Source organism: Manduca sexta, chromosome 28 (genome assembly GCF_014839805.1).
Source record: "Manduca sexta isolate Smith_Timp_Sample1 chromosome 28, JHU_Msex_v1.0, whole genome shotgun sequence".
In the NCBI taxonomy this organism is placed as follows: Eukaryota; Metazoa; Arthropoda; class Insecta; order Lepidoptera; family Sphingidae; genus Manduca; species Manduca sexta.
This window is the reverse complement of record NC_051142.1, coordinates 2,388,695-2,410,556: the sequence shown is the minus strand read 5'-3', so window position 1 is coordinate 2,410,556 and position 21,862 is coordinate 2,388,695. Positions and strand designations below refer to the sequence as shown.

General features: G+C 35.4%; 1 protein-coding gene across 3 annotated transcripts; it reads left to right on the top strand.

Annotated features, from left to right (window-relative positions):
- The first annotated feature begins 1,862 nt into the window (after positions 1-1,862).
- Positions 1,863-17,353, top strand: LOC115449656 (innexin inx7). Of its 3 annotated transcripts, none has more exons than XM_030177526.2 (8): positions 1,863-2,051; positions 8,666-8,961; positions 9,346-9,523; positions 11,149-11,296; positions 13,454-13,643; positions 14,183-14,333; positions 15,132-15,321; positions 15,579-17,353. In XM_030177526.2, exons 2-8 carry the CDS (start codon positions 8,722-8,724, stop codon positions 15,733-15,735), a joined length of 1,254 nt encoding a protein of 417 aa, XP_030033386.2. In that variant the 5' UTR covers positions 1,863-2,051; positions 8,666-8,721; the 3' UTR covers positions 15,736-17,353. The 3 variants fall into 3 exon arrangements, with proteins under 3 accessions (XP_030033386.2, XP_030033385.2, XP_030033387.2); XM_030177525.2 differs by lacking the exon at positions 1,863-2,051 and adding an exon at positions 4,690-4,842 and having other exon boundaries at positions 8,663-8,961; XM_030177527.2 differs by lacking the exon at positions 1,863-2,051 and adding an exon at positions 4,752-4,847.
- Positions 17,354-21,862: the final 4,509 nt, after the last annotated feature.

Here is a 21,862-nt window from a genome sequence, read left to right as displayed (position 1 = left end):
TCATGCTCAAATCTGTTATTGTAAGTATTAATCATCAATCTTTGTGGAGCAGCGGTGAGAACGAGAAGGCATGGGTTTAAGTCTTGTTTGCGACAATGGATAAAAACTATAATACCGTTCTACTTTGAAGGATATTTTCAAGAGCGTCGCAAGGCGATGGCCCACGGGGAGAGGAAAGTTGATATGGACAATGAGAACAGTATGAATTGTAGGTAAAGTCAAAAGCACATGTGCCTTCCCCACACTCTCTCTCCCGCTTTAACAATAACATAGAGCAGAGCATAATTTAACGTACAGAATATTAGGAATGGAATTGGCGAATTTGTTCGAGTTTTAGAACCTATAGGGAGCCCCGCTACCCCTCCCTGCCCCCCCTTAACGACGTCCTTGGCTATTGTAACTAATATAACTACACCGCATTGTGAGAATTAAAATTTAATGTCTAACTGTGACGAGCGCAGTGTATTGATAAGTACTTTGTAATTCAAAGTTGAAGGGTGCATTGAGAGAGGTCCTGACTCATGACTTACCATCAGGCGAGCGTTGTGCTCGTCACGTCAGTCAGTAATATAAAACTTGCTAAATCATATTTCGTACACAACTTGCATTATCAGGAGTTTTCATACGATAACACTACAATTTCCGATAGCTAGAACGATAACCTAAATAATGGTCGAAGTAAGAAATGCAAGCGAACAGACCTACTCTCTAACTAGGAAAGAAAATTTACCATTATAAATGGGATAAAATACTAAATAAAGTTTAAAGTAATAAAAACTTGAATGAACTCCCTTCATAGATGTTCGGAATTTTAAAAAGAGTGCTCAGCGCTCACCTCCCGGTAGACAACGGCTTGGCTGTGTCTTTTGAATTGCAAAGTCCATGGGTATCGGATGCTCCTTACCATTAGGCGGACCCCTTGCTCGTTTGCCTACTAAAGCAATAAAAAAAAATCCAGCCTTGTATTATATTATATTGTCATGCTGAGCAGAAGATCGCCATCCATTAAAATAATGTGCCTGTGTTTGTTTAGAAATGGAATTAAAGTAAAATATGGCGTTGAAATTCTCCCATCTGCTGTTTTATAAGAACTATTATCATAGAAATTACAATCAGAAAAGACTATATAATTGATGATGGCATGTTAACATTTCTTACTAGGTAATCCTCGCGGCCCAACGTTTCCAGATCCAAGCCAGGGGAAATTTAGCAGGATGCCATACTAGGGAATCCTATTTAGATTTAAGAGTGCGTTTCCTTTCTTCTTTTTCGCCGTAGGCGTAGTCGTTTTAGTGGCAGAGAGTCGCCAATATAATATTGGAATTCGTAACTGCAGGACATAACAAAAACTATGGGTATACATTTTTGAACCTGAATTGGTCTTAAAACCCGCTATAGAGGCTACGTAAGAGTGTCTTGTTCCGGGAACAGCCTGTTTATATCCGGTTCCAACAGGCAGGCATAATTATGTCCACTGCTGAGGGGTAATCATCTCTCCTCAGTTGATATTCTATTGGACTCCACACCACTTGCCATCAGGTGCAGTAAGATCACTAGGCCGTGCTACTGTATTAAGAAAAAAATGTATATTTATTTACACGTATACGTCTCACTTTATAATATTATGTTTCTATACGAGACAATAATTTCTATGTAATATGAACTTAAAATTCGACACGTTGCGTTTCAAATCACCTTACCAATCAATTTCAATCACAACTCCTCAAAACGAAATATTTAATCCATTTTAATTCCTAACAATGTTTGCTTGTGTTTGATTCTTCACTATTAGTGCTAATAAATCACTTTATCAGTTAATACTTTAATCCTCTTTGGAAAAATCTACGTTTAATTACGCATTATCAGTGTGGTGTGGCGCTGGTGTGACGGAATCGAAGTTGTCTCCTTTTAAAGTGTTTATTTTACGACAAATTTAATACAAAATTTACCTTAGTATTCTTAAATTGTGATCTATTACTCTAAATTAAATTTAAATCTAACTCGGAGTACAGTAATAGTGGAAATTATTCGTTACGCACGAGTTTTTAAAGGTAAAACAGTTAACTTATGTTTTTTGAGCAGGTCTTGTTTATGTCGTGGTTTATTTTTGTACATTATTGACTTATATGGTATATCACAAAATATTTATCACACCATTCATGTAAAATTGGACATTCAGTTAGTCAGTTATGTCAAACGTGATATGTTTCTGGTAATAGGCGTGGCTGATTGTGATAATAATTGAGTTATCTGCATTCAAAAAGCGGGTAAGTATAATAAAGAAATACTTTGTGCAGTGGTAGCTCGATTATTATCATTAACACACACACGTACGGGCGCACACATGCAACAACGCAGACATGCCTTTCATCCTCGAAGGAGTAGGCAGGAGCGCAAATGTTGCACCCCCTTTTCGCTATACGTATTCTGTCCAATCATGTGATGGAGCCAGCCTATCGCCATATTAAGCATACATTTTAGACTCTAGGCTGACATTGAGCACAAAAACCAAATATCACTTTGCCAGACACGAGAATCGGATCCTTGACTTCAGCACTGCAGTCGTACCGTAATACAACTACGCTACAGAGGCAGTCAGGAAGAAAACATCATTTTTTTATTGCTTTGAATAACGATATGAACTAGCCGTTCGCCTGAATGTAAGCGATACGACCGCCCATAAACAGTAGAAACACCAACCAACACCTTGAATTACAAAGTATTGTTTAGTATTGTACTGCGCTCGCCATCCTGAGACATGAGATGTTAAGTCTCATTATGTCCAGTAGTTACACTGGCTACAATTTCTTTCAAACCGGAACATAACAGTGGCTACACACTGTTTCTTGGTGGCAGAAATAGCCGTGCGGTGGTACCTATCCAGGCGGACTATCTAGAGACCTACCACCAGTAGCGTGTGGTTAAATCAACATTTTACATGCAGAAGTTCTTAGTCGCTGGCTGTTCGTTTTTTTTTATCTTAATTTAGGACCATTTTGACATAGTGAAAAGAGAGTGAACACCCGTAAAAACGGACGTATGGAGCTGTTCAGTTGAGCGATAGTTTTGTTAATTGCTGTTCGGATAATCGACGCTCTATTGTATGTAAATAGTATATTAAATGTAATTTTATTTATAATGTTTCTACATACTTTTATGTAGAATCGGTATATACTGATGGCCAAAGTAAATTATTGTTGTAAACAAATCGCACATTGATCATCAATTTGTCTTCCGCAACACCAAAATATCAAGTCTTCAAATTTAACTAACGCTATATGATTTTGTTGACATTACCATATCCAAGAATAGAAATCACAGAGGATAATTACATAGTGACACATAAACACATCATTACGGATGTGATGACGTAATATTATGTCTTATAGAGGATCGTGCGAAAATTTATGGCATTGCATTCGGACCTTTGTTTATAAGTTGGATAATTGTGACAACTTAATACTTATTTCAAAGCTCTTTTTATTATTATGTTACCAAAATAAAAGTAGCTTGAGATAAGTGAGAGAAAAGGTAGTCGATTGCTTTTTTACTTAACGTTTACGGTACAGAAATGCATAAACAGGAGAATATTAAGGAAAGATTTAAAAAAAAAATAAGAGAATAAATAAAAATTTGCTAATTTAAGCATTGATATGGTAAAAACTGGATGCGTAAACACAAAATTTCAGTTTATTATACAATATCTCTTTGTTTATTTTTTAGTTGCTTTCTACTTAATACTTCCTCTTATTAATTCTTTGTGTCACTATTCATAAAAGTATTTTAATTATCTATAGAAAATACCCTGTAGCGGAGATATAAATAATATTTTTCGTTTTATTTATTAAATCATTTTTATTTAGAGCAAATAAATAACATAAATCAAATTAAATGTTAATTATGCGAGTTATTCAATATAATATAATATGAATAATTTATTAGCATATGAATATATTTAAATGGGCATCATTTTGTTAGGTTAGTGGACTAGTTCTAATTTTCAGGTGGCTCTTTGGGTGTAATAGAAATATAGTTAAATTATTCACTAAACACAGTAACATAATTTTTTGAGTAGAATTTAAATGTTAATTCCGTTTTAATATTTTTTTTAGAAGTTCTAAGAAGGAACAGATCCATCATACATATTTGTTGCGTAACTTGCAGCGCTCGCAACGTAATCTTTCAAAAGTAATAAATTTTCACAGTTTTTGCAATATTTTTCATTACTGCTCTGCTCCTATTGATCATGGCGTGATGATTTATAGCCGATAGTCTTCCTCGATAAGTGGGCTATCCAACACTAAATATTCTTTCAGTTCAAAACAGGAGTTCCTAAGATTAGCCCGTTCAAACAAACAAACTCTTCAGCTTTATGTAAGAGTACAGATTGTCTGCGGCTCCGCCCGCGTGAAAAAGTTTTTCTAGGATAAATATATTCCCCGGATAAAATACCTATAACCCTCAGAAGTTATATACGTTAGCTTCCTATTAGAGAAAACAAAAAAAAACATCCCTATAGTATGTAGTTACTGAGATTAACGCGTTCAAACAAACAAATCCTTCAGCTTTATATATTAGTATAGATGTAGTTTTAAAGATAGTTTTACTGTAGAAGCATTAAAAGAAGATTGGTGAATTAAATCTGCAAGCAATGCGTTTAGAGAATCATTATTTATTTTCCTATTAAATTACGAATAGACATATTTATCGTTTCCACAGTATCTTATCGTGTGTCATCGAGATACGCGAAGTAATGTAACATCGTCGGGAGTGTGGTTCGCACGTCTAGTATTGTAATTTTTTTTAAATTTCGGCAATAGTGTTGTGATATCGAAGTAAAGAATAAGGTAAGTTATATATTTTTTTTGGGTTATTTTTGAAATTAGTTTGAAATAAGAGGTTGGAATGAGGCATTGTTTTTTATGTAGACACATCTTTTGACGTAAATCTATGAGAAAATTATTTAGTTAAATGTATGACAGACAATCTATTTGCATTCAAGTCCTAATGAAAATAACCTAAGTACTATGACATTATTTTGGATAAACAAAGATTACTTTACGGTACTGTCAGTAACAAAACTTGACAACTACCTTCTTCGACTAAGAGTACCTAAAGGTTAAAGCTTCTTGCGGTCAAACCTTAAGGTAGTTGCTACTGCTAGGCTTTGAACGTTTAAATAATTCTGGTGTATTAAAAATTTAAGCCATATTTCTATTGAAAAGCGGCGATAGCCTAGTTGGGCCTTAAGAGTGGAATGTACCGCTGAGACGAACATACGCACGTCTAAAACCCAAGGGCACGCACCTCTGTCTTTCTAAAGTTTTGTCTGAATACTTTGTGAATTATCGCTTGCTTTAACGATAAAGGAAAACATAATGAAGAAGCCTGCATACTCGAATTTTGAGTATATGTGAAGTCTGCAAATTTGTACTAGGCCAGCGTGGTGGACTTAGGCCCAAACTCTCTCAGTAGTAGAGGAGGCTCGTGCCCAGCAGTGGAACAGTATATAATACAGGGTTGATATTACTAATAAAAGTTTTCCACCTACTCTTATCTCAACTTGGAGTTGGCGCAACATCGTTTTTCAAGCACGTTGCATAAAGGAATTGGCTTTGCTTTTGTAAACGGCGGTCTAATAGCATCTATCGTAATCAGTAAGTCTCGGACTATTCCAAATTTACAGTCTTATAAAAATTTCGCAAAGCTAAGCTTAGTTAAAGTACAAATTTACTCGACAGCTGCAAGTCAAAACCCGCCATCTTATTAAAGTTTAAACTAGGAAACCGGTGATTTTTTGACAGAAATTTAAGCAATTCTTAACCATCTCTTAACGCTAAAACAAGTAAATAAGTAAGACTAAGCTAAACAAAATAATGAACATTTACTGCTTAAAACACTAACATATATTGTTTTAAAGTATTAGTACTATGGTATCGGCGCAGACCATTCCGCGCACTGTAAGCCAAACCACGTATGGATTAACAGCTTTGACATAGTAATCCACTGGTTTCAAATATGAATGATTACAAGAAACTAAAGCGATGCTCGAATATTGAATTTATTTTACGGAGTTATATATTTATTCAAACACTGAACTGCCATGATCCTGGTGTAGTCCGTTTCTCGGTTTTTGAATTTATTTCTATCAAACATCCTAATGGGAGCGGCGATAGCCTGGTTGGTTGTGGAACGGACTGCCGAGACGAATGTCCGCAGGTTCAAATACCAAGGGCACACACATCTGACTTTTCTTAAAAATTATGTGTGTATTCTTTATGAATTATCGCTTCCTTTAAAGGTGAAGGAAAACATCGTGAGGAAACCTGCGTACCTAAGAAATTCTCTATTAAGAATTTTCGAAGTTGTGTGAAGTCTACCAATCCGCACTAGGTCAGCGTGGTGTTAGTTATTAAAGAGTTTCATTTTCTCTCCGAAGATCTTTATCAGATATTATATACTAAAACCTTCCCTGAAAAATATACATTTAAATAACGAAAACCTCATCCTAACCAGATGAAACTTGCATACACACATACGGGTCGAATAGAGAACCTTCTTTTTTGAAGTCGGATAAAAATATTAGGGATATTGTTTTCGTAGTTGCAAGTTGACCTCTAAAATTCATAGCAAAGTACATACTACTATCTTTCACTCTGTACAATTTTCACCGACTTTTGCTCCGCAGGGTTGGTCTATAATTGACTATCCAATCCCTGATGTATGACGTCACCTTATCATTATTTATCACGGTTGAAAAAACTTTGTGATTAATATTCTGTGTTATCAAGATTGTGAGTAATTTTTCATTTAATTTTAAGCTGATGCATTTTAGGCGATAGCAAAATTGTATAGTTGAAGAAATAAGTAATATCTAATCGTTTGTGGTCGGATTTGAGTAATTATTTTCATGTGTATTGTGTGCAAAGGAATCTTAGCTCATTCATCCGTAAAAGTTTTTGATTGTTTGAAAATCTTTCGTAATATTTTTCATGATAATGTGGTAGGTCTTTGTCTACAGAAAAACTATAATAGTCTTTTATAGTTAAATTACTGTCAACATTACTTTAACGTTTGGAAGCGTTACTGTTTTATACTACCTAGTATATTTTGTTTACAGCATTTTCAAATGTAATACTTTGCTGAAACGTAATGTCGTCACTCAAGAATAGCTTTTAATTTTATTAATGACGGCTTTTGAAAATCGATTCCGTATAGAGATTATACCGAAGAAAAAAATAGAAACAATGTCCCTTGACAGGGACTGCTTGAGCGTAGTTGAATTACGGTATGACTGCAGTGCCAAGGTTTCGGGGTCGATCCCCAGATTGGGCAAAGTGATATTGGGTTTTTTTACTTAGTACCAGCCTGGAGTCTGGAATTTAAGCCCAATCTCTTATCACATCATGGAACGGAAAATGCATGAAAAGTGGGTGCTTGAGTTGCGCTTATGCCTACGACTTCGGGGATAAAGGGCGTGCGTGATTGTGGCCTTTAACAGCATTTATATAGCACAGATTAAATAATGATAGCTACGTAAGGCTTATGGACGCACCCTGAGCATGTGTAGCGTTAGGTAATAGAAGGACAGAATTACAAAAGCAGTAAAGCTGTAAATCCACAAGATTTGATAACAAAGATATTGACGAGTTCCATTGTTCCACGTACGTGCACAAACACTTATGTTCTATCAATTTTATACAGCGACTTTATCAACGTATAGTTCAATAAAATATTGGAATGTAGAACGTAATTTTATGAAAATCGCTTTCGAGAACTATGACTTGTTCGGTAATATTCGTATTTTTTCGCGGACACATGCTGATCATGTATCTGATGGTAAGCGGAGTGAGGTTCAGATAGGGTGTTGACCAACGAAAGATGATGAGCTAGTCGACACAATTATGCCGGCCCGTAAATCGGATATACACTGGCTGATTCCGGAATGCAACATACTAACGTAAGGCTACTATGGAAGAAATTTGAAATGCGACATAATATTATGTGTTACATATTGAGTGAGAAATCTCTACTGAATTTTCTATTTCTATGGCATCTTATGGCCGACAGCGCAGCAGTGATTAGTCTATGAAGATTTAAAGAAAACAAGGAAACCATTTTTACGATTTTTTATTTGTGTGTAATAAGTATAATTATTCTCAAGCTTAGGATGATTACAAATTATGATAATCTAAATTATAAAATGTCTTCTTTCTGGCTTTTATAGTTCTCGTACTTGTTTCGAATCTAGGCTAAATATATTTTATGCAATGTATCTTGGAGAACAAACAAAATTTTATCTGACATATTTAATTCAATGTTTTGTGTTTGTGATGTCTCATAGATGTCAGGGTCAAAGTATGATAAAACTAAAATTTGACTTAGTTATTTCAATTCTATAACAAAAAGTAAATTTACGTTGAATGTTATGAATAATTTTGTAAAAATAAATCAATTCACCAGCATCTTCCCGGTTTATATTACTGCATATTATAAATACATATGGCGTTGGAAGAGGCCGTTATGATGAAAAAATATCGTATTATTCTTTTAATTTTAAATTATTATTTTCTTTAATATCTAAAATTGTTTGATTTTATAGGCACTCAGAACAGTGATTATTAGTTTTTATTAAACCCGTGGTAATTACTATTGTTGTCAACAGCCCCGCCTTCATCAGATGACATCTGACCTCACCAGGTCGTCGAAGAAACCGCCAAGATGTTGATGGCAACGGTAAATACCCTGATACCGCGCATCCGGTACCGAGGGATCAGGCCGAACATCGAGAACATAGCCTTCAAACTACATTACCAGCTGACGGTGACGCTGCTGATTGCGTGCGTGATCCTCGTGTGTGCGAGAGAGTTCTTCGGGGATCACATCAGATGCCTGTCGGACCAGGGCGTGCCTGACCATGTGATACAGACGTATTGCTTTTTCATGGCTACGTTTACTATTGTGAGTAACTCTTTTTTGCCTGTAACAATGATTAACTAACTACTAGTGTATTAGTTTTAATGCTTTTGCTCATTATTCTGGTGTACTGTTGTGAGTGTTTTTTACTCTTTTTTGCCTTTAACAACTAACTAGTGTATTAAGTTTAATGCTTTTGCTCATTATTCTAGTAGTTAAACTGAGCTATGAAATTTTATCTTACTCGATGAGTAATCGTTTGAATTTTTATTTGAAAAGTTGTGTCTGTTACGAAAGAGGTGCCATCTTTCACGTAACTATACTAATCAACATTGGTAGCCTCTGCCTTTTCGTTAAAACGTAAAAGTATGACCTTAGCATTTACTAAAGTTATTATGGATAAATTTTAAATAATCAATTTTGTTGAAGGTGCGTCACTACAACGAGAGCCTCCTTCAAGGCGGGTTCCTGCCGCATCCCGGAGTGGGGCCCATCTCCGAGAACGATGAGACTCTGAACCACACGTATTACCAGTGGGTGCCATTTGTGCTGTTTATCCAGTCCTTGTGCTTCTACATGCCGCATTACATATGGAAGAGGAAGGAAGGTTAGTGACATTAAGAAGTAGTGTAATATATGTTTAATTTGGATTCGAAAAATTGGATTTTCAACAAATTAAGGTGTTTATGTGCACGATAGATTTGTTGAGATGGAACGGTCTGCTTATATTAATGTATGCAGGTTCAAAATCGAAGCCATATACCTCTGAATGTTCAATACGTGTGTTATACACAATGTTTATCAATTATAGTTCGCTTTAACGGTGAAGGAAAATTTCGTAAGGAAACCTACATACCTGAGAATTCTTTAAAAGAATTTCGAGGGTACGTGTCTGCCACTTCGCATTAGGCTAGTGTAGGGGAGGCCCGTGTTCAGCAGTGGGCAGTAAAATACAGGGCTGATATTATTATTTATTTATATATGATGTTTATGAGCAGTAGAGGTCACTTGACATCAGATGACTTACTGTTAGTTGCCGACCTTCGTCTGTAGTTAGGTACGTTATTTTCACCGATAAATACCCCGATAAACAATAATTAGTCGACCATTTGACAGGTATGTTAAGTGACAGATTGTAATAATGCAATTCTTATGTACAGTTATCATCGTAAATCTAGATTCTGGGTTAGTAAATAAGATAGGAATTATTTTTATTGGCATATTAATATGCATATGTGATGTTTTTAAGAATTCTCTGGAATAATTTTTATACAATTGAATAAAATGTACCTATATAAATATTAATTATTTGTCCCAAAGCTCCGGATAAATGTATAGGTTATGTAGGACATTATTTTAAAAAGCAAATTCGAGTCGTCGAGCCGCGGGCAAAAGCTAGTCAATCATAACCTGATCTATTTATTTAAATACAAGGATAAATATAGAGCTTAGATATAAAGTTTACATACACAAATCCACGCAATCAACACGACAAACACTTCACCTTCCAAATATGTGTTGCCAGTATGACAGCTCGTGATAATAGCATAACCCGAATTAACATGATAAGATAAACCTGATACAGATGCTGTTCTAAAGAGAACGGCACTGACATCACAAAAAATCATGTCGTTGACCCCGCGGCAACAACTTGAAAGAAACTTCTTTTATATACCCTGATAGTTGATTGTCTATGATTTAGGAAATCTATATAAATAAATTAAATTGTTTGTCTATGCCTGTGTGCTTCGGTGGCGTATTTGTATGCGAAACCGCTCTGAGGTTCGAATTCCGGGCTAAGTGATGTTTGGCTGTTTCTTCTCGGTATCAACTAGGAATCTGAATATTTGCCGATATAGCGATGGGTTCATCACATCATGGGACGGAAATGTAAAGCCTTGGTTATTCTCTGTCTTGTCCTTCGGGGATAAAGGCGCGATGTTTGTATTAGTTAGGTTTTTATGTTCTGTAGATATATGACTATGAAATCGAAGTTACCGCTGTACCAAACATTAACGATGCGATATAACTTTTTTTATCTGATGGTTCTATTAGTCTGAATGAATATACGGTTATTATGTGAGAAGTTACCTTTCGAAATTCATATAGGCTCATAGGGGGCAATCTAGAGAAAATTCAGCTATACATTACCTTAAAAATATTTTGACACGGGCAAGCCTAAAGCATGTAATTAACGGCTTTGTCAATGCTTACAATAGTAAATTGTTACAGGAGGCAGGATAAAAGCCCTGGTGGATGGGTTGCAGTACGCAGGGCTCGCGCTGCAGGACCAGGACATGACTGTCAACGGCATGTCGGTGCCGACGAAACAGTCGCTCGAGAAGAAACTGGACACCATCAGGAAAGACATCATACTGAGGTAGGAATGTTTTTATTTACTAATTTGTACTTTATATACAAATGTATATCGACGGACGTAATGCCAAAAGCTTTCTCTCTCAGCAATCTTAACTTGATCCAGAGATAAGGTCGGTAAGCGTATCAAGGTAACTTGATATTTAAATATACCTATAAGTATATACGTACATAAAAGTATATAAGACAATTCCACATGCTGGTGGTAGATAATTGTACCCCGTTTGAAAGCGACCACTGTACACAAGGTATTAATCCGCCATAGTGGCCCATGTACTGGTTCGAAACATTGAAACAGGCTAGCATATTTGTGTTGAACGGGGACGGCTTAACGTCTTTGTGGTTGTGTAGTGGGGTTACTTGTTCTTTTCCTGGCGCTTGAACTCTCTTCACACCTCATTTGTTCTTTTCTTGATCTCTTTTCGACCAGGTTAGAATACCGTCTCACACCGGATTCATTAATTTGTTCAAAGTTTTACTTATGGATGTATGAGGTGCGTGTCGTATAATATGCTGTTAGTCACAAGACTAAAGTATCACATCTATTTTAAGGTTCCGTACTGCGTATTTAAGAATGTTAGTTGTTTCAGGATACACAGATCACTGATATAGAAACTGTCATCAGATATTGTATCTGGAGATTTTATCTAGCTGTCTCTCAGCGTCGATAAAGGTGTTATCTTGCAGTTCATCGTTATAAGTCAATTTATTTACTGTTGTCATGTCTTCTTCGCCCTCTAAGGTATAAAATAGATCTACTAACTGCAAGGTAGACAGAGGAATTGATAAAGGTAGCTGGAACGCGTTGTACGAAGATCGGTTTTGATAGGTCCATCTGGAAATCTTTACGAGAGGCCTTTGTTCATCGGGGACTTAAGGTGGTTGATGGTGATGGTGACTTAGTACGTATATTAATTTACATAGACATGTTTGATTAATGGCTGATATATGACCCTAATCCCGAACTATCCCTAATACGAATGCTGTGTACTCCTTTTAGTTGGTTGTGCATCAGAATATTGACCATCGTTATACTACTTCTGCAAAAATTCAATGTATAATTTGCTGGAAAACCTAAAATTAAATAAATAAATAAATAAACTTCGCGTAATAGCAACCACTAACAAAGCAGTCAAGAAGCAATTCAAACAGGATTTTATTCTGATTGTTCAATTTTCGCAATCAATCCGAAGACAGTTAAGATGGCTACTGAAATCGGCCGTAAAGCATATCTGACAAACTTTGCAGTTTTAGCGTATAATAGTTTCAAATTTTGATTACAGCTCGTTTGGTGTATTGTCCTTGTAACAGAGATGCCGAACTGTTCGAATTATAAACGTAAACGTAGATTTTTCCAATATGTTGCAACTTGACTTATTTCCTTACTGAGTGGCTTGTTACAGAAACAATTTTCAGCATTTGCGTAACCTATTATTAGGTTAATAATTCAGAATACTATTGCCCAAAACCTTGCAGTAGTGTTTTAAAATTGTTCAGAAACAGTTCCGACTCGTATCTTATCTGTAATACTGTAGATATTGTGCCGACCGTGGCCGGCGTCCACTGATCAAACGATAATGGCACTTCTTTCTGTGCAATTGGTGATTTCCTCGGCGGCTATCAATTAGTTCAAGTAGATTCTAATCATGTAGGGCTTATGGCACTCTTGCGTTACGGGACTTTAAATGATATGGCACTAAATGGCACAAATATGATACGAATTGAATATAAATATCTATGGATTGTGGGTTTGGACGTTTATGTTTTTTCCAATGTGATTTGTCGGGCAAAGATCCTCTATAGAAAACATACAGGCAATCGGGTGTGAAAATAAGTCAAATTATGCACTATGGTCGTCTCATTATTTAAAAAATGGCCTGTCCTGGTGACGGAGTTGTATTCCGATACGATTGCAGTGCTGGGGTCTTGAATACGATTCTCGAGACCAGTAGAGTGATTTTGGGATTTTCGACTAAGTATTACCGGATACGGGAGTCTGAAATTTTCACCTGATATGGCGATAGGGTCGCCCCCTACCACGTCATGGGACGAAATACGCATAGCTGAAAGTTTATCAGTTACGCATTTGCCTATCCCTTAGAAGGTTACAGGCGTGAGTGTGTGTTAAAAAAATATTTTTCAAATTACTACTTCTGCACAGGTTAAAGATATCCCGAACGTGGTCGACGTGGCTGGTGGCGATGGAGGTGACGAACCTGCTCCACGTGATGTTCCAGATCTGGATCATCAACATGTTCCTGAACGGCGCATTCATCTCGCTCGGGGCGCGGGTGCTGAACACCAGCGAGTGGAACCATATCGCTGATCCGCTGGAGCTTGTGTTTCCGAAGGTGGGTATTTTAAGAAGTTCTTTTGCGGAAAAAATGTTTATTTACTGGTGGTAGGACATATTATTATGCGCGGATAGCGGCCACCGTACATAAGGTTAAAACCCGCCATAGTGGCCCACGTAAGTGTGTTGCATTCCGGGTTCAACCAGTGTATAGCCGATTGCAACAGGCCGGCATAATTGTGTCGACTGTCGAGGGGTAATCATCTCTTGTCCGTCAACATTTACTGAATCCCAATCCACTTACAATGAGGTGCAGTGGGGTAACTTTATCGTGTCCGTATAGAAAAATATTGTTAGTTATATAAAATGTAACATGAATGAAATGGTAAAGGTATCATTTGTGACTTGGTACTGTATAAACTCATTAAAAACTTCTTAGTGACGTCACAGACATTCAAACGCACTGAGACATTATTATTTTATGCAACATTATTTGTGTAAGGTTGTAAATACGTTCTGCGTCTTTTTGATAGTAAACTACAACATAAACCTTAAACGACACACATATTCATACAATGTTTAAATTGATTCCATCAGGTGACGAAGTGCATCTTCCACAAATACGGTCCGAGCGGCTCGATCCAGCAGCACGACGCGCTGTGCGTGATGGCGCTCAACATCATCCACGAGAAGATCTACACCATACTATGGTTCTGGTTGCTTTTCCTTTTCATCGTCTCCGTGCTTGGTGAGTGTGTTAATTATTTACAGATTTCTTGTTTATAACCTATAGCACTTAGAAGTCATGTAGCTGTCAGTTCTGATACAAATTGTTTCTGAGCCTTGCTTAAACACTAGTATTTAGCTATGACAATGGAAAGAACTAAAACACAACAGTTGATGAATCAAAACAAATACTCCACGGACTTAAGACCTTTTAAGTAAACATAGATAATTCTGAAAAGTGGTACTTAGTCAGCTAACGCTTTGTTCGTCAAATGTTCTTATGTTATCTCTTTTACTGCGCACACGTAAACTATAGTATAGGACTTAAAAAGAGGGCCCGCATCTTGGTATGCAGTGAGATGACTGTAACTCTGGCGTTGTATGAGTTCATGGATGGCGAATATCGCTTACCATCAGGCAGACGGTTTGCTCGTTTATCTACTCAGGCAAAAAGTTGAATATTCTTGAATAATAGTAGTCGCTTGGATTCTAAATGTCGTTACAGTATAAGGTGTATACTGCAGGCATATAAACACAAAATTATGCACAAAAAAATAACACTATAATTATAGCGTGTGAAATTAGGCACAGACTTAAAATCTACATTAAATTACAATTTTGAAAATAAGAAAAGACAAGGGAAAATTTAACAAAATCAATTAAAAGACGTTGAAATATTGCAATCTCTGGCTCATCATTCTCTATGCGAATCAACTGCCTTAATTTTCCTAAGTTTCACAAATAATTCCTATTCACGCTCATAGATATAATTTGACACCGTCACTTTCATCCAAGATTGTCACGAACGTTTCCCTTCCAGCGGTGATCTGGCGCATAATCTCATACTTTATGTTCCGGCGCTCGCTGCGGTTCAACGAGATGATGTTCCGTCACGTGAGCAAGGCCAAGTTCAACCCGTACAACGTGATCCGCGTCGTCAACGGCTGCGAGTTTGCTGACTGGCTGTTCCTGTACTATCTAGCGAAGAATATGCAGGGATTTGTCTTTCAGTGAGTATTACCTGCTGGTGGGAATTGGGTAGGTGTTGTGATAAGTGAAGCCAAGTAGAAGAGTTTATTGAAATTAGGGGGCTAATTTAGACTCTTAGTGAGTAAGACGGGACGGCCAATTAATTTCAAGTAAATAATTTTTGTTTTTCTTCAGAGTGGCAGTTTCGATAGGTATTGCTCTAAGGCCAAAACTTATAGCACACAGGAAAATTAGTTCTATTTGAATTTTAAATATATTCGTGGTTGTTTTTTCACAGAGCTCTATTTACCCGCCTGGCTGAGGAGTTGGAAAAGCGAGAGCTGCCCTTCGAGAACGAAGGCACAGAAAAGAAAGGAGCGGAACCAGTGCTGGTCGGACGAGTGGACATTGACGATGAGACACTGCCTTTGAAGGGTGACAAGAAGTCTTCATGAGGATCTATGTAATGTTTTTGGTTATTGTATAAGACATTAAACAGGGTTGATGCACTGGTTTACTATCAAGTGCATTAAGTAATTGTCCTGCCAGTATATTCGACAAAGTATTATTTGAAGTAAATTTTTGTTGGTTTCTAGTGTTTTATCGTGTTAAAGATATACCCAAATATGAATGTACGGATACTGCACAGAACGCAATGGCGATGAATTCTTTTGTATATTGTATTCAGGGTTATTACTATTATGAGAAAAGAGCGACGCAGTATTTTTAGTGTTCACTTCTAAAGTGATCTTGCTGTTGTCACAGTGGCAGCTATTAGTTTGTCATTTTAATCAGTAATAGCTTCAGGTAGTATAAAAAGCCAGTACTTAGAAATTTTGCTGTTCACAATACTTACTTGTGAGAGGGTTATCTAAGCAGGGCTTAACAGTAGATGAAATATGACATACATTGTCGATGGCTTTAGTTTATTAACGGATACTCGATTTGTTTTATGTCAGTGTGAATGAAATAGCATTTATTTATACCTTTATTCTGTAGTTATTTGAATATAGTAACATCTATATCTTAGTTAGAAAGTGCAATAACTCGGAAGTAGGTTTTTACAAAATAAAACTAATGAAAATTATAAAACTTGTACCAATGTATTTTAACAATTAATTGAATAAAATCAAATTTAATATATACATTAATTTTATCGATTGTGAATATAAATACGTTGCTAAAGATCGCAAATATGTGATCCTGTATGTTTATATTCATTTACCAATTTTCTTTTAATTGAGACATCGAATGATTATGTGCATGATTCTGAAATCGAATTACGTAACTTCGGAAATAAATATAGTTATAAGTTTTTTTAATGATAAATAAATTTATAGCTTTAAATTTATGAGGTTCTTACTTTCATAGTCAAAGTTAAAATCCGAACGAGGCTTATTGGCACCTACATTAGCTAATTGTCGAGGCTTTGGCTTATGATTTCTTAATCATAAATAGTTCACAAGGCCTTTGTCCAGCAGTTATATTTAGCTTAGTAAACGTTTTACAGCATTTTCGAGTTTCCCTATTCGTTTATGAGATTCGTATACTCTCTCCCTGTTCACCTTCGTCCCTTCTCTTCCTTTCTCAGAGCGATTGCAGTACAACTTCTAGATGTTGAGAGTACACCTTGATAATTGTAAAACATTTTGTACTTAAGTAATACATACTAATTAAGATTATTGTTAATATTAAGTGCCTTACTATGATTTGCTCAAGCCATACATTTTTTAAGTATTTTACAAGCAATATTTTTCTAGTCGTTAATGTCAGTCTAGTCTGAGATGCCATGATTTTAGACCAAAAGCTAACCGAAACGAGGTTTGTTCTAATAGCTTCGAAAAGTATTATTTTATTATTTCAAGAAGCACTAAAATGCACTTTAAAATTGGTATTCTATCAAGAACCAAAACCATTTGTAGTTTTTTTTGGCTTTAATATTCAGGTATCGCATGCTAGATCGCACCTATATTAATAAATAGACAGATGGACTCGTTTTGTGGCTTTTTTACTCGAGTATCGTTGCCTTATTTGTGTTTACGTTAAGTTTGTGAATAAAACTATGTTTTGTTATTTCGTTTTATTATTTATTACATACGGTTGTAATGATAAACGGTACTTACCTAATATCTTGACCTTTATTTATAACAATTATGATACGGATTTTTCTACGCATAAAAATATCAGTAAAGGCAATAAATTATAAGATACGACTACGCTTTAGAATAAGTTTATTTGTAAAATTGTACAACCGATTCTAAAAATATTTCGCTGCAGCCTTTTTTCACGGAAATCAAACGCAAAGGAAACAAAACATTTATTTAAGTATAACCTTGACATTTTCTGTCTAGTTATAATAATACGTTCAAATAGATATAGCTAAAACTGTAAAGCTAACGAACCGTGCAAATATACAGCTTAGAAATTAACACGTACCAAAAACAATGCGCAGGAACTGAGCGTTCTCGGACAAAACACGTTAATTATGTCCATATGAAGTGTTCCACTGCCCTGTATTAGCAGTAACAGTTATATACGTAATAAGTAAGCTAACTTGAGACATTTAATAATTTCTCAAGATTAAAAAAAAATAAGTTATCTGTTTTTATATGTCGGGTTCTATACAGTAGTTCAATAATAATACATCGATATATTGGTTATATTACTTATTCAAAGTGTTCGAAATTCAAAATTACCCGTGTTTTTTTTTATATTATAATAGGAATTTAAGATTATCCAATTGCATAATTTAATAAAAAAGTTAAACACTGGCCGAAACATAAATATAAAAAAAAAATATGCTCTCTAAGGAAGTAAAGTAAATAACGGGCAAGATTTTTCACAAGTGTCCATAACTAGAGATAACAGTATAGCTACCTACTTTATGTAATCTATAGTATGTTAAGCTATGTTATGAAAGATTCTCACAGTGCTAGTAACTTGAGACCACGTTTGGTAAACGTTTTATAGCAGGGATTCATAGAGTATAATTCATTTAGCCCTCCCCATAAGGCATGGAGTAACGAGAGAGTGTTGACCCCTCCCGAATGCTGCGGGACGTAGACAAGTAGCCACGGTATCCCTAAAGAATTTATTTTGCATGTTACTTTATTAAAAAGTTTACTAGTTGATATCATGTATATAAAAATGTTCAATAAGATAGTGTCTCAAATAATGTTTTTGTTAATAATATTATGCTTTAAGAAATATGCGCATGGCGTGAGTTTGTAGAAAGAACGTGAGGGCGGAAATAGCAAACAAAATAGGACATCCATTACTTGTCATTGTTCTGAGACATCCATCGTTATTTATGTTATGCTTATAATGACAGCAGGCATTTTTAAATTAAATTTGTATGCACAAGGCAGCTTGTAACATGAGATGAGATGAGTCACGCGCAGATACAATGTATTGTCAAGAAATTATTACAAAACAATATTATAAAAAATATATTTTATATTTTTGATAATCGTAGCGCTTTCTAGCATCTCAATGATGATCTAGAATGATGTGCTCAAATCGATGTTCGGAAGCTTTTATAAAAAAAAACTCAGTAACGCCCTGTATCTTGCGGTTATTCTTACGTAAATTTTTGCCCAGTTAAAACGGGGGCATTAAATAACCAATAAACGCAGCCTTCTATGAATAAAAATAACATCAAAGTAAAAAAATATGAATCTTTGAATAATCGCATTACTACAACAAAGTTATTTAAACGAAGATTCAATTATTTTGTTTAGCGAAAGTAGGTACGATAATATAATATGTAGATACATGCAATAAATATCATGGAGAAGGACAAATAATGCACATAAATTCCACGCAATCCACGAAGATCGTAAAATAAATAAACATAGCTGACCCAATTCTCAAAGAATAACACCAGTTTTATTGACATCGGGTGAAACGTGAGTAGCAAATTAGCATATCGTCGTAAAATTACAGGACTGTGTGACGTAGCAGACATATTTTACATGTAGTGCATGTCATGAATAACGGACATCCGCGCGTTGTGAAATGAAAAACGGTAGTGGCTGAGTCACAGCAATTATGATACTGATTAAAGCAACATTTTGCGAATTTAGGAACAAATCATTACTTTGTTCCTTACGAGAGATGTTGCAATGTTGTAAAAGGCACGTTTTGCAATGCAATTTTGTTCTGCATTGTTTACAGGATACTTACGATTGGCTAAGCTTATTTGCGGCCCATTTTATGATAAAGAGCTGTTCGGTAAGTGTAAATGAATATGCTCTAATCTGATAACTTACCATTCCAGCCAGCTTTCATGTATTTTGGTCTTCGGGAATTGAGTCCAGTGGCCTCTTTGCCTTATTCTTAGTTAATGTACTGCTACTAGTTGCGTGTACTTAGATCAGTAAATTGACATATATGTATCTGCAATTTTAGACCATCAGCCATATTCGGGTTGAATATGAGTCACAAAGTATAAATTAATGTATGATTGGGAGATGGAATCATTTATCTTGGGAAATTTATTTATAAATTATAGATAAAATATATTATTGTTATTAACTAATTATGACTTGTAGGTCAAGATCGACAGTCAAGCGCGGAGGCAAAAGTATCTATATACAAAATTTATCTATTCATACATATCATAAAACAAAGTCCCCAAAAGCTATCTGTCTATATGTGATCGATTTTCTCAAAATCTAGAGAACGGATTTTTTACGGTTTTTACTAAAAGATAGTGCAGAGTTTAGGTTAATAATACATAACGGTTTTATCTAAATTGACTGAAATATAACGATTACTGTTGAAGAGGTCGCGTGGGTGTCTCGTAGCTCGGGATTTACGCGAAAAAAAAATGTGACAATTGACACACTAATTTTCACGCGGGTGAAGCAGCGGGCACAGCTATTAGAAAATAAATGCCTCGTTATTTCGTACGTAATTATTCTACAATACCCTATAAAGTTTAAGATGAGAGCGTCCCGAAGCATCCGGTTCCATTTCCTGGAATTCGCCCACTCAGGTAGCGCGTACTGCCAGACTGGTATTGTTGAGACCGCTCGCGTGGCATCCGTCATGATTTTATATTGAATTCGATGATCGCATATCATGGCGACTTTACGTAAATAAGTCATAAGATTTATTGCTCCAATGCCCGGATTACAAAATTACAACAATTCCGAGGTTATATACGTACGTGATTACAAAATTTAAAAAAAATCGGCGTTACGTACGTATCTATTTACCCTTTATATGGGTTAATATTTAGTTTAAGGCGATACCTCAAGGTCCATTTTCATACATTTTGTTTCGGCTTTAATCTGGGTAATTAAACAAGTATTGGCAAGTAAAGAATTTAAATTCACGTCTAGTTAGTGATTAGTTCTCGCAGTTGAAGAAAAATGTAAAAATAATTAATAATCATGGATATTTCGGCCTTTAAAATTTAATATGACGAAATTTTAAAGGCAGAAATATCCATGATTATTAATTATTTTTACATTTTTCTTTCAACTGCGAGAACTAATCACTAACTAGACGTGAATTTAAATTCTTTACTTGCCAATACTTGTTTAGTTACCCAGATTAAAGCCGAAACAAAATGTATGAAAATGGACCTTGAGGTATCGCCTTAAGTACAAAGATTAATAATTTTGTTTTAAATACTCAGTATAAAATTGAGAAAAATAATATTCTATAGCTTATGCCATTATTGATTATTTAACGAATTTCGGAAACAATGGTGGGTAGTTTTTATAAAATTATGTTTTCCGCGTTTTAAGAAAAAAACACCTAAGCGATTTGAATATGTGCAGTTTGCGCGGCGCAGCGAAAAGAACATATTTATTATTTATTAATATTTATCTACCAGTTTATGGTGGTTTATGGATTTACTTACTTGTTCTTAATCTTCTATTTGTTGCAAAATATCTGTTTTAAAAATACTTACTAATAATAATGAAATATCTTCAAAAAAATTCAATATCTTCTTACTATTGAGATAGTACCTTTCCCCTTATTTTGATATAACTCTTCGAATTATTAAAAAATACGCTTGAAGAATTAAATTTTGATCACGAGGTTGCGGAAATAGAATAGTTTAGATATTTATTAATACATAAATTAAACTAATGAGAACATATTTTAGTATAATTCACATAATTTGAAATTATTTCACTCTTACTGTCTACTTCCCATGTGCGATCATGGTCACTGTGATGCTTTCTTGCCTTATTTAGAGCCCCAAGACATATAAACATTTGGCCACCAGGCATCACAAGGTTTTTGGACTAGCGACAATACTAAAATACGTTTGAGTGGTGCAAAAATTCAAGTTCCGTTCCTGCGAAACTAATTTGTTACAAAATGTTTCTCAATAGGTGCGATTAGGAGTGGCGCCGAATACCGAGGAAGCAACAGCGTTTTACTGTCGCTCCGCAGTGAACAATAGAAAATGTGCAGACGGCACGAAACTGCATGAAGACAATTTGCAATCTGCACGGAACATCATCAAGCTGTATGCAGAACCACCTAAACTGCATGAAACGGCAGTCAGTTTGAACTAATCTGCATCAAACGGCACCAAACTGCAGGCAGATTTACCTT